The 13,014-nt window shown below is 42.9% G+C and overlaps 3 protein-coding genes and 1 long non-coding RNA gene across 4 annotated transcripts; all 4 read right to left on the reverse strand.

Moving 5' to 3' along the window:
- Nucleotides 1–7: 7 nt before the first annotated feature.
- Nucleotides 8–3,709, reverse strand: LOC145701307 (putative ATP-dependent RNA helicase DDX46). The gene is made up of 9 exons (XM_081778528.1): nt 3,635–3,709; nt 1,875–3,564; nt 1,459–1,833; nt 1,262–1,415; nt 937–1,187; nt 779–893; nt 584–732; nt 263–535; nt 8–215 (listed from the first exon to the last, which is right to left on the reverse strand). The coding sequence occupies exons 1-9, from the start codon at nt 3,706–3,708 to the stop codon at nt 48–50; spliced, it is 3,249 nt and encodes a 1,082-aa protein (XP_081634654.1). The 5' UTR covers nt 3,709; the 3' UTR covers nt 8–47.
- A 95-nt stretch (nt 3,710–3,804) lies between these two features.
- Nucleotides 3,805–4,457, reverse strand: LOC145701317 (small nuclear ribonucleoprotein-associated protein B-like). Its single transcript, XM_081778538.1, has 3 exons — nt 4,300–4,457; nt 4,186–4,254; nt 3,805–4,141 (listed from the first exon to the last, which is right to left on the reverse strand). The coding sequence occupies exons 1-3, from the start codon at nt 4,391–4,393 to the stop codon at nt 3,837–3,839; spliced, it is 468 nt and encodes a 155-aa protein (XP_081634664.1). The 5' UTR covers nt 4,394–4,457; the 3' UTR covers nt 3,805–3,836.
- Nucleotides 4,458–6,041: 1,584 nt separating this feature from the next.
- On the reverse strand, nt 6,042–6,483 carry LOC145701319 (uncharacterized). The gene is made up of 2 exons (XR_014134265.1): nt 6,363–6,483; nt 6,042–6,286 (listed from the first exon to the last, which is right to left on the reverse strand). It is a non-coding gene; the product is annotated as an uncharacterized LOC145701319 (long non-coding RNA).
- A 12-nt stretch (nt 6,484–6,495) lies between these two features.
- Nucleotides 6,496–11,743, reverse strand: LOC145701970 (uncharacterized). Its single transcript, XM_081779183.1, has 10 exons — nt 11,526–11,743; nt 10,915–11,481; nt 8,904–10,752; nt 8,317–8,860; nt 8,188–8,274; nt 8,042–8,141; nt 7,860–7,996; nt 7,520–7,615; nt 7,159–7,303; nt 6,496–7,098 (listed from the first exon to the last, which is right to left on the reverse strand). The coding sequence occupies exons 1-10, from the start codon at nt 11,626–11,628 to the stop codon at nt 7,082–7,084; spliced, it is 3,645 nt and encodes a 1,214-aa protein (XP_081635309.1). The 5' UTR covers nt 11,629–11,743; the 3' UTR covers nt 6,496–7,081.
- Nucleotides 11,744–13,014: the final 1,271 nt, after the last annotated feature.

Consider the following 13,014-nt stretch of genomic DNA (forward strand, 5'->3'; position numbering starts at 1 on the left):
ATTTCAGTTTATTCAGGGCAGTTTGAGTTAAATTGAAAGTTTTTGAATTACAGAACTTTAAATCGGCCGACTTTGGGCGCTTGATAACTTGTTTGGAGTCGTGTGAATTCATCTTTAATTATCCTAGTGATCTCTCCCTTGGCCATTTGGATTGCACGCTCAGTGTGGCCGGTGATAAGGAGGTAAAGTTTTCGTTCTTCGCCCTCGCCAGGTTCCTGAATAAATGTTATACCGTTTTGGTCAAGTTTTGTGTCAGTTAAACCTTTCCAGGGGGGTAGTAAACGCCTCTAATTTGCACTTCAGCTTCAGAATAGTCGGTAATATTTCCAATTGCTTCGCGACTTGTGACCTTCCATCTGCAGCTCTGTGGGAAGTCGTTGATTTCAAGCTCTTCTTCGTAAGTTGTCGTGTACATTCCTTCGAGAGGTGTTGCTCCCGAAGTTCCATCTGGTCGCTCCATCGGAACATAACACAGCTTTGCATTCAGTTTTGCAGCAATTTGATCTGCAATGAGTTTGTTCGAAACTTGAGGTGCCTGAAGATGAAAAATATCCTTTGTTCTGGATTAAAAAATCTTAAATACCGCGATAGGTTTGAGATCTTGCCCGTTCATGACAGCCTGGGCAGTTTGCTGAGTCTCTGACTGATTCGATCCACGCTTAGCGTTGATTTTCTCCGCCATCTTCTTTGCCTGCGCCAGCTTCTGTTGATTATCTCGTCCGACATCAGCTTCTGAAAATAAGAAATCAAGATCATTATTGTCGGAAAATTCCCTTACTTTCTCCTTGCTCATCTGCACCAACAACTGTTTCCTTGACACTCTTCTTCGACTTGAAAGTCATCTCGATCTGCTTGTCAATGTCCACATTTCCTGCATCTTCATCATCAGATTCCTGACCAAATTATTTTAGAAAGCGAAAGAGATGTACATTTAACCTGATAGCCGAGAGCTTGTTTTTGCATATTTTTTCTATCTTTGTCCATCTGTTTTTCAGCTTCGTCGAATTTGAATCCTGAACCAGAGAACCCAGAGCTTTTGTGAACCGTTTTGCCCAGTCTCTCCTGATCAAGCTTGTATCTTTCCCAAAGATTTTCGAGGGGCTTTGGTATAGCAGTTTTCGACATTTCAAGCGCTTTTATGATATCACCAGCATATTTTCCCTCTTCTTCGGTAAGAAAAGTGAACGCTTTTATCGGATAACCAACACGTCAACAATTAATCATGCCCATATAATAACGTTTCTATGTTGTCAACCCTTGCCTGTCCCCTTATTACCAGCGCGACCAGTTCGGCCACAGCGATGGACGTAATCTTCATAATGATTTGGGCAATCAAAGTTGACGACAAGAATCAAATTCTTAACGTCCAATCCTCGAGCAGCAACAGAAGTAGCGATCAATAAACTTGAAACTCCCTAAAGGCATATTTATACAATCAGTTGCTCAATTATTGAGTACCTTTTTGAAATCATTGAGGACAGAATCTCGATCATACTGATCCATGCCGCCATGAAGAGCTTGTGCAGGATAACCTGCTTTTAGGACCTCTTTCAAGAGTGCATCCGCCACTTCGTGCTTGTGAGTGAAAACAATTACTGATCCTTTCTCTTGGTATCGGCCAAGCAGCTCGAGGAGCTTCAAGAACTTGTCTTCATCATTGAGAACAACGACATTTTGGTCGACATCGTCGCAAACAACAGATTTTCCACCAACAGTTACTTCGAGGGGTTTTGTCAAGATGCGACGCGCAAGGGCTTCCATGGAGCGAGGGAATGTAGCCGAGAACATGACTAGTTGACGATCTGGTCTTACGGAATTTAATACGTGCATTACCTGAAATTATTTTGATAAAAATACTTCACTATTTTGCTCACCTGAGGTTCAAAACCCATATCAAACATACGATCTGCTTCATCAAGAACACAGTAAGTGCACCTCCTTAGATTGGTGACTCGGCCATTATTCGCGGCCAACATGTCAATCATTCGCCCGGGTGTACAGATAATAATTTCTGCTCCTCTTTTGAGTTCCGCAATCTGCTCGGAAATACCGGTGCCGCCATAGACACAGACCGTTCTCCATTTCATATGATTCGCGAATTTCTTGCAGTCTTTTGTGATTTGGATCGCTAATTCACGAGTTGGAGTCATAATTACACCAATAGGCCCTTCCCCTTTTTCGAGAGGACGCTGATGTTCCATATGACGGAACATAGGAAGGAGAAAACCCAGGGTTTTACCACTTCCTGTTTTTGCGATTCCAATGACATCTCTTCCGGACATAATCGCTGGCAGACACTGTGCTTGGATGGGAGTTGGCTTTTCGAATTTCATTCGTTTGAGCAGCGTTAAAACTTTGCTGGAACAGCCCGACTGTGCCCAAGTTTTGATAGGTTTTGGGCAGTTCTTTCCACGAATGCGCACTCCATCAAGCTCGGTCGCGCGCAAGAGCTTGACCTCTTCTGGTGTCATTTTCGCGATGGAAGGGACCTCGGTGTAGAATGCTTTCTTGAAGACCTCGTAATTTATCTGTCCGTGGTCAATCTTTTGCTCAAGGAGTTTACGCTGTTTCTGAGTCCATGAGACAAGAGTATCGCCAAGAGTTTCATCTTCTTCTTCTGAGCTGTATTCTGGCTCATCTTGGTTCGCCTCGATAAGGTCTCCACGACCGCTACCTTTTGGCTTTTCAGCAATAACTCGAGAAGCGACAACGTGAGAAACTTTAGATTCAGCGGATTTTTTCTCTTCCATGACAATTCCAGAGTTCTTGCCCATTGACTCCTTAAGATTCGACATGAAAGCATCAAGGGGATCTTCATCTTCGTCTTCTTGCATCTTATCGTCTTCGTTTTTCTTCGTCTGAACTTGAACATCTTCCGCTTCCTCATCTGATTCTCCGTCCTCGACCCAAGGATTCGACTTGTCATGAAGTTGTTGTCGTCTCTGACGTCGTTTTTCTTCCCGGATATCTTCTGTTACTTCATGGACAATCTTTCGCTTCTGTTCTCTTCTCCAGCGTTCGACATTCTTTCTTCGCTCCATGGTCTCTCGTGCCAATTTGGCAAGATCGAAGCGTTCAGAAATGTCAGCATCTGTGAACGAGTCGCCATCGTCCTTCTTTGGTTCTGGCTTGAAAACACTCACGCCCTTCATGGCCTTGGGAAATCCAGGAATTTCAACTTTGTTCGGTGCCAGTACTTCATTTTTCACCTCTTCCTTGATCTCCCCAGCAATCTGGGCTTTCTTTGCCGCATCAATAGCGTGTGCTTTTCGCCAGGCTTCAAGACCTCCAGAGAATCGAGATTTCTTCGGCGCTTCTGCAACACCAGAAGATTTTTCAAGCTTTATATCGGGCTCTTCTTTTTTGGGTTTTACTTCCGACGGTGCTTTCACTGATTCACGCTCTTTGCGCTCCTTTCTTTCAGTTTCACGCGAACGGGATCGTCGCTCCCGATCACGGGATCTTTTTCGCTCTCGCTCCCTGGATCGGGATCGTTCCCTCTTGCGCTCACGGGATCGGGACCGTTTGCGGTCTCTTTTTCGCTCACGATCTCTATCCCTAGACCTTCCAGAGGCTCGTCATGCTTGATCCTGCAATAATAAATAAAGACAAGAGAACTTTTTTGAGCCTCGACCTTGAGCGAGATCGCTTTCGATCTTTTTTCCTGCGACTTCGCTCTCTGGAACGCGATCTAGATCGACGACCCATTCTTAATGAAGATAGTTTTTGTATTTTCGGTATTTACGGGCAGTTTTTTTATTTCTCGCGGGGGGAGAGTAATTGAGTCTAAATGATAATAACTGTAACAGGTTTCAGTTCAGTTATGGAGAAACGGTTTAGTATCCACGGCCGTATCCTCGTCCGCCGCCAGATCCCATCGGAGGTCTCATCTGAGCGCCCATAGGGCCACCGACGCCGGCAACAGGGCCGCCAAGGCCAGTTGGAGCGCCAGGACCGCCCATACCGCGACCAGCAGCGCGGGCCATTCCCGGGCCACCTGGGCGACCCATCGGCATGTTTGGAACACGGGCAGTGGCGTGCTCCTGTGGTGGGGGACCATCGACGGACATCGAGACCAGGTGTTCGCCGCGGAGGAGAACGAGACCCAATGTTCGTTTTTCCTCTCGGATAGCCGTTTCGCCTGAATTCATTTTCTAGAATTTTACATTCTAGAAAAAATATTACCTTTCTTAGGCTTGATGCGTCTGAATTCGTCGCAGTCGACCAAAATGAGATTCATGTGCTTGTCAAAAGCTAGAAAAAAAAAGATAAGAAAGGCATTGCAAAGGAAAGTTGTACCTTTGAAAGTTCCAATGAAATTTCTACCGTCTTGTAGTGTAACTCGCATGCGGTAGTTCAAATAGTTGTTGAGTTTTGATCCTTTGGGAGCCATCTTCGCTCACGTCACAAAATTCTAACCTTCTGAAAAACAAAAAATGGTGAAAGTGCGCTAATATTTTTGAAAAAATGGTATTTCTTTTCAAAATTTTGATCATTTGATCAGTAACTCTCTATTTTCAAGTCCTGCTAAAAGTCTCTTTCCAAAAAAGACGCTGTTCTGGAAGCTCGATGAAAATATGGAGCGCGCCAAATTCAAAAAAGCTTCGCTTCTTTCAATTTTTCGAGTTAATCGATTTTTATTTTTTTCCAAATTTTTACAGTAGAATGGTGAACGCAGGGAATATATGAACATGTGAAAAAGAAGGTAGAATGGTGACATGTTTTTTTAGAAAGTGTGAAAAATACGAAAAGATTCACGAAGACACGGTGAAAAGGGGGCGAAAATTTCGAATATCGGGAAAAGCTCAATAAATGTGTGAAAACACCTTATTGGGCTGCATAGGGAAAATGCACAGTAACACTCTGAAAATTTGATATTTGCGAAAGGAACGATTCAATAACATTTTTTTGGAATTTTTGAAGATTTTTTTCAATTTTTTTTGGCATTTTTGAAGATTTGAAGATCAGGCTCAATACCAGAGGACCTCCCATAAATTTTTGATAAAACGTATGAATCTTCTTCTCTTAAGGGTATAGTAATCGCTCAGGCCTACTTTGAGCTCGTATTCCTCAGCACCTGTAAGTAGTAAAAATTGCCTAAATGGCTAGAATTAAAGATCTATCTTAGATCTTACTATTGACAAGAGCTTTTTTTGAAATTCCATCATTTTTACCACGTGACAACCCCTTAAAGTTGGCATCTCGGCCAAAATAGGCTATATAAACGGCCGAACTCCTCCGAAGTTTTCAATAACGTCCAGATTTTTTTTGCGTGGATTATAAAGATAAGACCCTTATCTTAAAACTGACAAGAGCTTTTTTCGATTACTTAATTTTTTCTTACAAAATTTTTTTCGAAAATCGATAGTACCCATTTTTGACCGAAACAACCTCCTTAATTGCCCTGAGGGCATGCCCAAACTCCGACGTTTATATACCAGTTTGAAGCCCTGAACATAAGCTTTCTAAAAATGTGTCATATGAAGCCCCTCGGAAACTTCTAAATCTGGTCAAAATTTGGCTGTTGGGCAAAATGCATTAAATTTCGCCAATTTCAGTCGCAATTTCCGGGAAACCGGTTGAAATAGAGAAAAAGTCCATACGGACTTTTTTGTTCAGAATTTCATGAGGATTCTAAAAATCAACTCAGATTAAAAATTTGATACTTTGTAAAGAGCGATGACTATACCCTTAATTTTGTCCAAAACGTACCACATTTTCCATAACTTTTGATTTCGCCGTGTGATCATTTTGAATCTTGAATCACGTCCGCGGATATGACGCGGAATTTTTCATTGCTGCAGTAGTTGTAGTAGTCTTTAATCATCAAAATATTACTCAACAATCAAAATCAGCCAATCAGCAGCTTGGACGTGACCTCAAAAATCACGTATATTACGTATATTATGCCATCACGTACCTTTGTAGATCAGACTTGCACACGGCGAAATCAAAAGTTATGGGAAACGTGGTACGTTTTGGACAAAATTATGAGAAGAAGACTCATACGTTTTATCGAAAATTAAAGGGAGGTCCTCTGGTACATAACTATTTACATTCAAACGCAAGAAAAGTAAATATACGGAAAGAAGCGAAAAAAGAGGGAAACCTTTGGGAGCAATGGAGAAACAAGGAGCTCATGAATATCGGCAATTGACTGGTTAACTTCGGTTAGCCGGCGAATCGCCAATTTCGGTGATTAAAGATTGAAGACTCCGTTGAGTTCGTGGCGGATTTGGTGGATCTCCACCAGTCGCTCCAAGGTTGACGCCTCTGTAAATTGCATCTGAAGGATTTAGTCATGATCGGTGTACAAATGCAATCATTTCCGGTATTCTCAAAGGTCAAAATTTCAAATTTACCTGTTGAGCAAGTCTGAGTTGCTCGTTCTTCAAAAGGTTGTCCCAGTTGAGAATGTTTGAGAAAGTAGTTGGTTGTTCCATCGTTTTGTTTTTGTTGTTTATCAGCTGTTTTCTAAAACGAACAGGGGTTGAAATCAAATTTTGAAGAAGCTGAATAGTTAGAAAGTTGTTTGCAGGAACGGTCTCTGGAATTGCCAAGGCACAATGGGAGGTAATTATAAGTTATTAAATAAAAGAAGGGGAAATATTGATTTCTCTGATATATAAAAACTCGAAAAAAATAATGAAAGGGGTGCTTTTGTTAGCGCCAGAAAAGCGTGTCTGCCAACGGCCGTGATCTCGAGGGGAGATCTTCAAAACATGAAAACGGACGTTAGAGGTCGTTCCGGTGCTAAATCTGAATGAGCAAATGAACCGCGAATGAACCATTTTCAAGATGCTCGCAGGATACTTAACGGTATTTGCAAAGCGCAATAAAGTAAATTTAAATGTTCTGAATACTGGGCGAATTTCAGGCTAAGTAAAGAATGAAACTGGAGTACGGAAACTGGAACTCAATAAAAGGAATGATTGATAGTCGAGAGCGTAAAGTTGTAAAGAAAAAAGGGGAGTTGAAGAAGGAGGAGTATTTCTGATTGAAACTGAAACTTGAAATCTGACTGTAACTACGAGCAACAGTAAAGCAACGTTAAAATTGCACAAAAAGGTTTTTAATTTATTTATTTCTCTTGCTTTGGTATTTTTTAGCTTGTCCAGGTTGCCAAAAGTAACCTTATCACCTTGATTGATTAATCAGGCAACCTTTTCCTTTTATAATCTGATAAGCCGATGCCAGGAGAGCCCATCATCGCTGCGTCAAACGTTTTCATGTCCTCCCTCTGGCTCTCAATTAGCATCAAAAGCGTGTTTCTTTCGTCGACGTACTGTTGATACTGGTCGATCTTTTCGAAGGGTCAAGAGAGATTTTATAAAATCAAGAAAGAGAACAAGAATTGTTGAGTTTCTTTATTTATTCTAGTCTGTTTTATTACTTCTGTACATATTTACAGTGCTAGTTTATTTTATTAGACAATGCTATGCTCAATATGTTTAACATAAAGAGTGGAGGTACGGCGGAGCTGGTGGTAGCGAGGGAACGAGCACTTTCTGACCCCAGACAAAAGCTGGTCTTCTTTCTTGTCGCGCTCGGATTTTTGCTTCTCGGGCAGTTTTAGGCGTTCTCTGATCGTCGCAGCCACGGCTTGTTGCTGATCCTGAAAATATAACTTGATCCAAAGCGCTCCTAAGGGATCGATAAAAAAGAGGAAAATCCAAAGCTGCGGATTTTCACCGAAAATGAACCCTTCAAAAAGTTCAAATCACCACCAAATCACCACTACTTGTATCACCAACATCTTACAACAGTAGTTAGTTTCGCATATTCATTCAAACAGTAATTGTAACCCAGGCAGAGTTTGAATCAGGCGGTGTTTCGATAAGAATGTCTTCGGGATTTACCTCGAGTTGAAGATAGCGTTGCTCGATCATGAGCTCGTTCTCGCGGCGCAAAAGCTGGTTCTTTTCTTCAATAGTTTGGAACCATTGCTCCATGAGTTCCGTTGAATCGTTGATCGTCTCGCTGCGAATCTGTCGTTCTGAAAACAGGGTTGAAGAAGCTGACTGAATTGAGTGAAACAAACCAATGTTGGCGGACTGTTCTTCAAGTTGCATTTGGCGAACAGCAACTTCTTCCAACTGTCTTTGAACTGTCTGCGCTTTCAACTGTCTTCTTCGAGTAAGCTAAAATAAGATTTTTAAATATAGAGGACTTCGGCAAGAATCAAACCTGTTCCATTTCGTAAATATCATCATCAGATTCAGAACTTTGCTCCTTCTCGGGCGTCCAAGTAACCGGCCTAACAACCCTTGACTTCTAAATGGGCAAATAAATCGATTCTTTTCAAAAAGCACTTACATTCTGTCGCATCTTTATATTTCCATTTGCCTTCTGCGCTGTTTGTCCTAACTGAATCCTATCTATTCCCTTGACGCTTTCCTCGACAGGATCAGGAATAATCTTCCTTCTGACGGCCGTCTTCCTAGCTACGCCCCTTGTTGGTGTCACTTGTGGACTCTGAAACGAAGCAAAATGCGGCAGGCTTGCCATTCCAGATTGCATTGATGCTGGAGGACTATCTTGACCGCCTTCTAATATCTGCGTTTCGAATTCGTCGAAAGGCGAGGTGCTTCGAGGAGAGACAGGAGTCGACGGCATCTTCTTTCTCGGAGTGTCCTCTTCGTCGTTGAGTCGGACAGAGCGAATAGAAATAGCGGAAGAGTTCAAAGGTAGATTCTTTGAAGAATTCAAAGGCAGGCGGTTAGATGAACGCGAGGAGGTAGACGAAGTAGCAGGCTGATCCCAGTCGGAAGAGGAGAGAGCGACGGATATTCGAGATCGAGCTTTGGCGGACACTCGACCAGAGCTAGCAGAACTCGAAGGAGGAGCAGCAATAGAATGTCTAGAATTTCTCATTAGCATGTTATTAACTTTCACTATCTTACCGGCTTCCAGGACGGTTATGATTTTCCCCCAGCTGGATTTCACCTCTTGGCGACAATTGCGAGCCCGCCGGTGATCTTCGATTCTCTCGCATATGAATTGAGCTTGCTCTACCGCTGCTACTCCTCGCGTCTGACAAGATCATATCCGAATCGTCGCTTATTCCAGTCTCCGAAATACCCGATAGGTCCAAGGACTCATTTGTACTCAGTGGAGTGAAGGGCTTTGCCGTTTTTGATCGTCGAATTGGGAATTTTGTCCTTGGTTTCGGTTGAGGAACATTATGCTGCGCGATGATTTCATCAACTTTATCTTGTCGCTCAAGATCAGAGAGCATTTTTGCGTCTGCTTCAGCGAAATTATCCTTCGGCAATTTCGCGTTTTCTTTAGTGCTCTTTTCTTCGGTGGATTTCTTGACGTGCGATGCCATCGTTGACCTGCGCTTGAGTGAATTCGCCATTTTTGAAATGCTTTGCTCAAGACTCTTCTTTGCGTTGCTCTTCTTCGAGGGTTTTGAACTTGATTTCCTGACGTCTGAAGCATCTGAGACTTGAGGGTTCACCAGTGGGGCAGATTGATACGCGTTTTTGATCTGGGTCAAGGTCGTGATAAGCATTAGCAAGTCAGGTTTTGAGCGGACGAAGTCTTTTGCTGCGCCAATTTTTTGCAAAGAGAACTGTTCCTCGCATACAGAAAGGGCCAGCTCCACTTTCGCCGTTGCGCTCATTTTCTTTGGTGATTCGGAGTTCGCTAGCCAGTCTGGTCGAATTGATTTGATCAAGTTTAATAATACCGTGCCGGTTTTCCATGGAAGTTCTTGCAACCCACAATTTCTGTACTTCTTTTCAAGCGGCATCACAGCCCTCATCCAGTTCAAAACTTGTGTTTCTTGATCTTTCATCGTCCCACAACGAGACCTCTTCGTATTGAACGGATCATTTGGCGCAAGAGATCGTTTCTTGCCAGATTTGTGATCTTCTTCGACAAACAAAATCGGAACATTCTCACTCCTGTTTCCGATCCCCAGCAAATTGTAACGCGTCTTGGGGTCGATTGTGTATCCAGCGAACTTTTGGATCAAAGCAGAAGCGCTATTACCCGGATCACATGAGTCGAGAATCTTGTAAATAACTTCCCGCTCCTGAAGAATCTGTTGCTGAGACTTCTTGCCAAGGCAGAATTCGCGGAATGTCCAGCAAGCATCGAAAACGCCTAAGAAACCTTTTCCAATGCCCGTTCCAGTCGGCCAGAAAGGATTGATCAAAGAGTCGCCAACAAGCAGTCCGAGAACATCTCGCCCGCGACATCTCCTGATAATTGCCGCATATTTTGAATGGTACCGGGAAGTAAAATCGAAAATAGAGACGTCTGGATTGCCACGAGAGTTGGTTTCGAATTCGAAAATATCCTTGAGTTTGTAGTTTGTGGCGAAATTTGCTGCGTCCAGCGCGTAATTCTGAAGCTGATTGGGGTCGATGTTCGATCGACTTAGGAGCGTTTCCGAGTTGTCTGAGTGGTTCAAGAGCACGCCTCGCTCATACAATGACTTCGCCCGCGCAGTCATCACAAAATAGTGCGTCTCGTCCTTGTAGTAAACGATGTTTTCCAAGTCGATCCCAGTAGTATTCCGAAGCTGCTTGAAGAAATGCTGCTTGTAAATCGACGCGACGCCTGAGATTTCTTCAACGCGCGCTTCTTGCGCCGAATTGAAGTTCTTAAAGTTGACAGTGATTCCAATCGCGAGGAGGCCGCGAAATTCTTTTCGGGCTAAATCTGGGGACAGGATTGAAGAAGTCCCCGCTGATCCACCAGTCGAGTCTACAATTGTATCCCATCGTACAGCTGAGATTTCTTTAGAGAGGGTTAACAGAAGAAACACTATCAATTTTGTTATAACAAAATTGGACCTGTAGAAAGGTTAGACCTTTCTGGAGCGCGTGACCTGACAGGCTGTCATTGCCGGTCTTTCACCTCGAAAAAACGCGGGCAATTATGGTTAATAAATTAGTCAACCCGCTCCTGGATCGTGTGGTCTAAGTCTTACAGTCCAATTTCCACCCGCATCCTTCGCAACTTCATCGCAAAACACCTCCCTTGTGAATTTGACTCCAAGAAGCAGTGCCACCTTGCACAAGATGAGCTGCAATCGTCTGATTGGCACGTGATCAATGGCGCCAGAGCAGAATTTCCCAAAGAATGACTTGGCTCCCAGTGCTTTCAGATCAGCAATGCAAAAGGGCCATAAATGTAGAATGTTGTTGCGTGAGAATTCTTTCCTAGAGTCGACCACGTGAACTTGAGCGCCTAAGAAGGCCATTTCTATGGCAGTACGGAGGCCACATGGCCCGGCTCCGATGATGAGGCATTTCTTCCCTTCAGCTACCCGTTTCTTGAGTTGAATCGCATCCGCCCGAGTTGGGAAGTAAACGGCGTTCTCTGAGCGCGAGCAGATTTTGTCCAGCAGCTGCTTCGCTTTCCAAGTTGTGATGGATTTCCTCAGTTTGTACAAAAGCCCGATTCCGTAGAAATTGTCCACATTGACATTAATATCGTAAAGCAATTCCTCGAATCGCTCGAGCGCTTTCGGAAAATATGTTTGTTTGGGATCAGTGAAATTTGCTTACCTGCCGAGAAACTTTCCGATGCGACGAATGTATCAAACGGGTCCAGGGGAACATTCTGAGCGGCCACATTTCTCCCTGGCGTGTAGTTCCCCGAGATCACCATTGTTACCTTCAGAAGTACCTCAGCTCCTCAGCTCTGGAGAAATCAAATCTGTTCCCATTCTGAAAAGAAAAATACATAATTTTTATAAAACATTCCTCTGAGCGCACTTATGCTATTTGCTCTGCTGCAAACAGAATTGAGCCTCGCGAAAAGCGCAAATATCTCTAAGCCGTAAATTTCTCAGGAAAGAATAATTATTAGACGCCCGCGTGCCTGTAAAATCGTGATTGTACTTGCTGTGCTTCTTGTAACTATGAGATAAAAATTCAACAATAGGGGACTCGCGTCTACAGACTGTAGCAGGACGGCAGTACTTGTTCAGTAAATTTGATTGTTACAGTGTGCAAATAGTACGATGTTCTCTCGGTATGTAAGCGCTGAAAAAATAATAAGGAGAATTGAGTGATTCAGGGAGGGGATGACTCGTTTTGGAGGCTCAGTTAATATTTTTAAAGTGGCCGCTTGAGAGAAAGAAAGATGACCGGCAGTTTATCTGGTCACTTGACTTTACTAACAAAACTTTGGAGAAACTTCTTCTTTCATAATGTTTGACCATATTAGGCGTGATTTAGGGGAGAAGCAAATTGAATGAATGTTCACTGTTAGTTGAACAAGTCTATTTTTAGAAGTAAATGACATTTTGAATGAAGACTTAATTTATACACCGGAAATGCGTTAAAGACGACTGTTTTAAAGGCCATTGTGTTACGCAACACACAAAAACATAGTGTTCGATTCTCCTTTGTGTTCAGTTTCCGAGGGTACATAGAAATAAAGCCAAGAGTCAATGACGACATTCAAATATTTGCATCGTAGGTAGCCCCCTGGTTTTCATCATTTCACCAAACAGTCCTACAGTCCGTGACCGTTTTCAATTAATTATAACTCCAGTGAAATTTCAGTCAACTTCGATGTCAAATTTACAAGCCAGGTACTTAGAAAATATTCTTCTGAATGGCCCCGAAATCGATGTAATTCCTGGAGAATGTTCTTTCTTTTCTCGTTCAAAAATTGAAAAGCAACGGTTGTGTATCATCTCTGATTTGAAATGAACAAAAAATATCATCGGGTGTGGAACATAATCCATTGTTTTATGTTAAAACATTGGAGCAGCTCCAAGCAATTCATCAGGGAATGTTGTTTGAGTGCACAGCCGAATACGCATGATGCTCATTCAGCCGCCTTCGATCGCCCGTTGAGATGATCCGATAGATTCGCCGGGAGCTCTCTCTAATGCCCGAAATCACATAAACGGCCTCATGTGAAAAATTTCCTTTTGAGACTTTTCTTAGGCTAAAGTAAAACCCTACTAAAAGTAAAACTGCCCATCAAGAAAAAGTTGTGCTTTTTGTCAGAACAAGTTGTTCAGAAAAAAGGCCGGAATTC

The sequence above is a fragment of the Oikopleura dioica genome, chromosome PAR (genome assembly GCF_907165135.1).
Source record: "Oikopleura dioica chromosome PAR, OKI2018_I68_1.0, whole genome shotgun sequence".
Lineage (NCBI taxonomy): Eukaryota > Metazoa > Chordata > Appendicularia > Copelata > Oikopleuridae > Oikopleura > Oikopleura dioica.

What these genes read in the sequence shown, in the direction of transcription:
- LOC145701307 (XM_081778528.1), bottom strand. Translation starts at nt 3,708, where the DNA reads ATGGGTCGTCGATCTAGATCGCGTTCCAGAGAGCGAAGTCGCAGGAAA. An exon ending in AACAAGCTCTCGGCTATCAG is followed by an intron (nt 894 to 936) that starts GTTAAATGTACA and finishes TAATTTGGTCAG; the next exon opens with GAATCTGATGATGAAGATGC. An exon ending in TTTACTACCCCCCTGGAAAG is followed by an intron (nt 216 to 262) that starts GTTTAACTGACA and finishes ACATTTATTCAG; the next exon opens with GAACCTGGCGAGGGCGAAGA.
- LOC145701317 (XM_081778538.1), bottom strand. Translation starts at nt 4,393, where the DNA reads ATGGCTCCCAAAGGATCAAAACTCAACAACTATTTGAACTACCGCATG. An exon ending in TTTCATTGGAACTTTCAAAG is followed by an intron (nt 4,255 to 4,299) that starts GTACAACTTTCC and finishes TTTTTTTTCTAG; the next exon opens with CTTTTGACAAGCACATGAAT. An exon ending in ACGCATCAAGCCTAAGAAAG is followed by an intron (nt 4,142 to 4,185) that starts GTAATATTTTTT and finishes AAATGAATTCAG; the next exon opens with GCGAAACGGCTATCCGAGAG.
- LOC145701970 (XM_081779183.1), bottom strand. Translation starts at nt 11,628, where the DNA reads ATGGTGATCTCGGGGAACTACACGCCAGGGAGAAATGTGGCCGCTCAG. An exon ending in AGAACAGTCCGCCAACATTG is followed by an intron (nt 7,997 to 8,041) that starts GTTTGTTTCACT and finishes CCCTGTTTTCAG; the next exon opens with AACGACAGATTCGCAGCGAG. An exon ending in AGAAAGAAGACCAGCTTTTG is followed by an intron (nt 7,304 to 7,519) that starts TCTGGGGTCAGA and finishes CCCTTCGAAAAG; the next exon opens with ATCGACCAGTATCAACAGTA.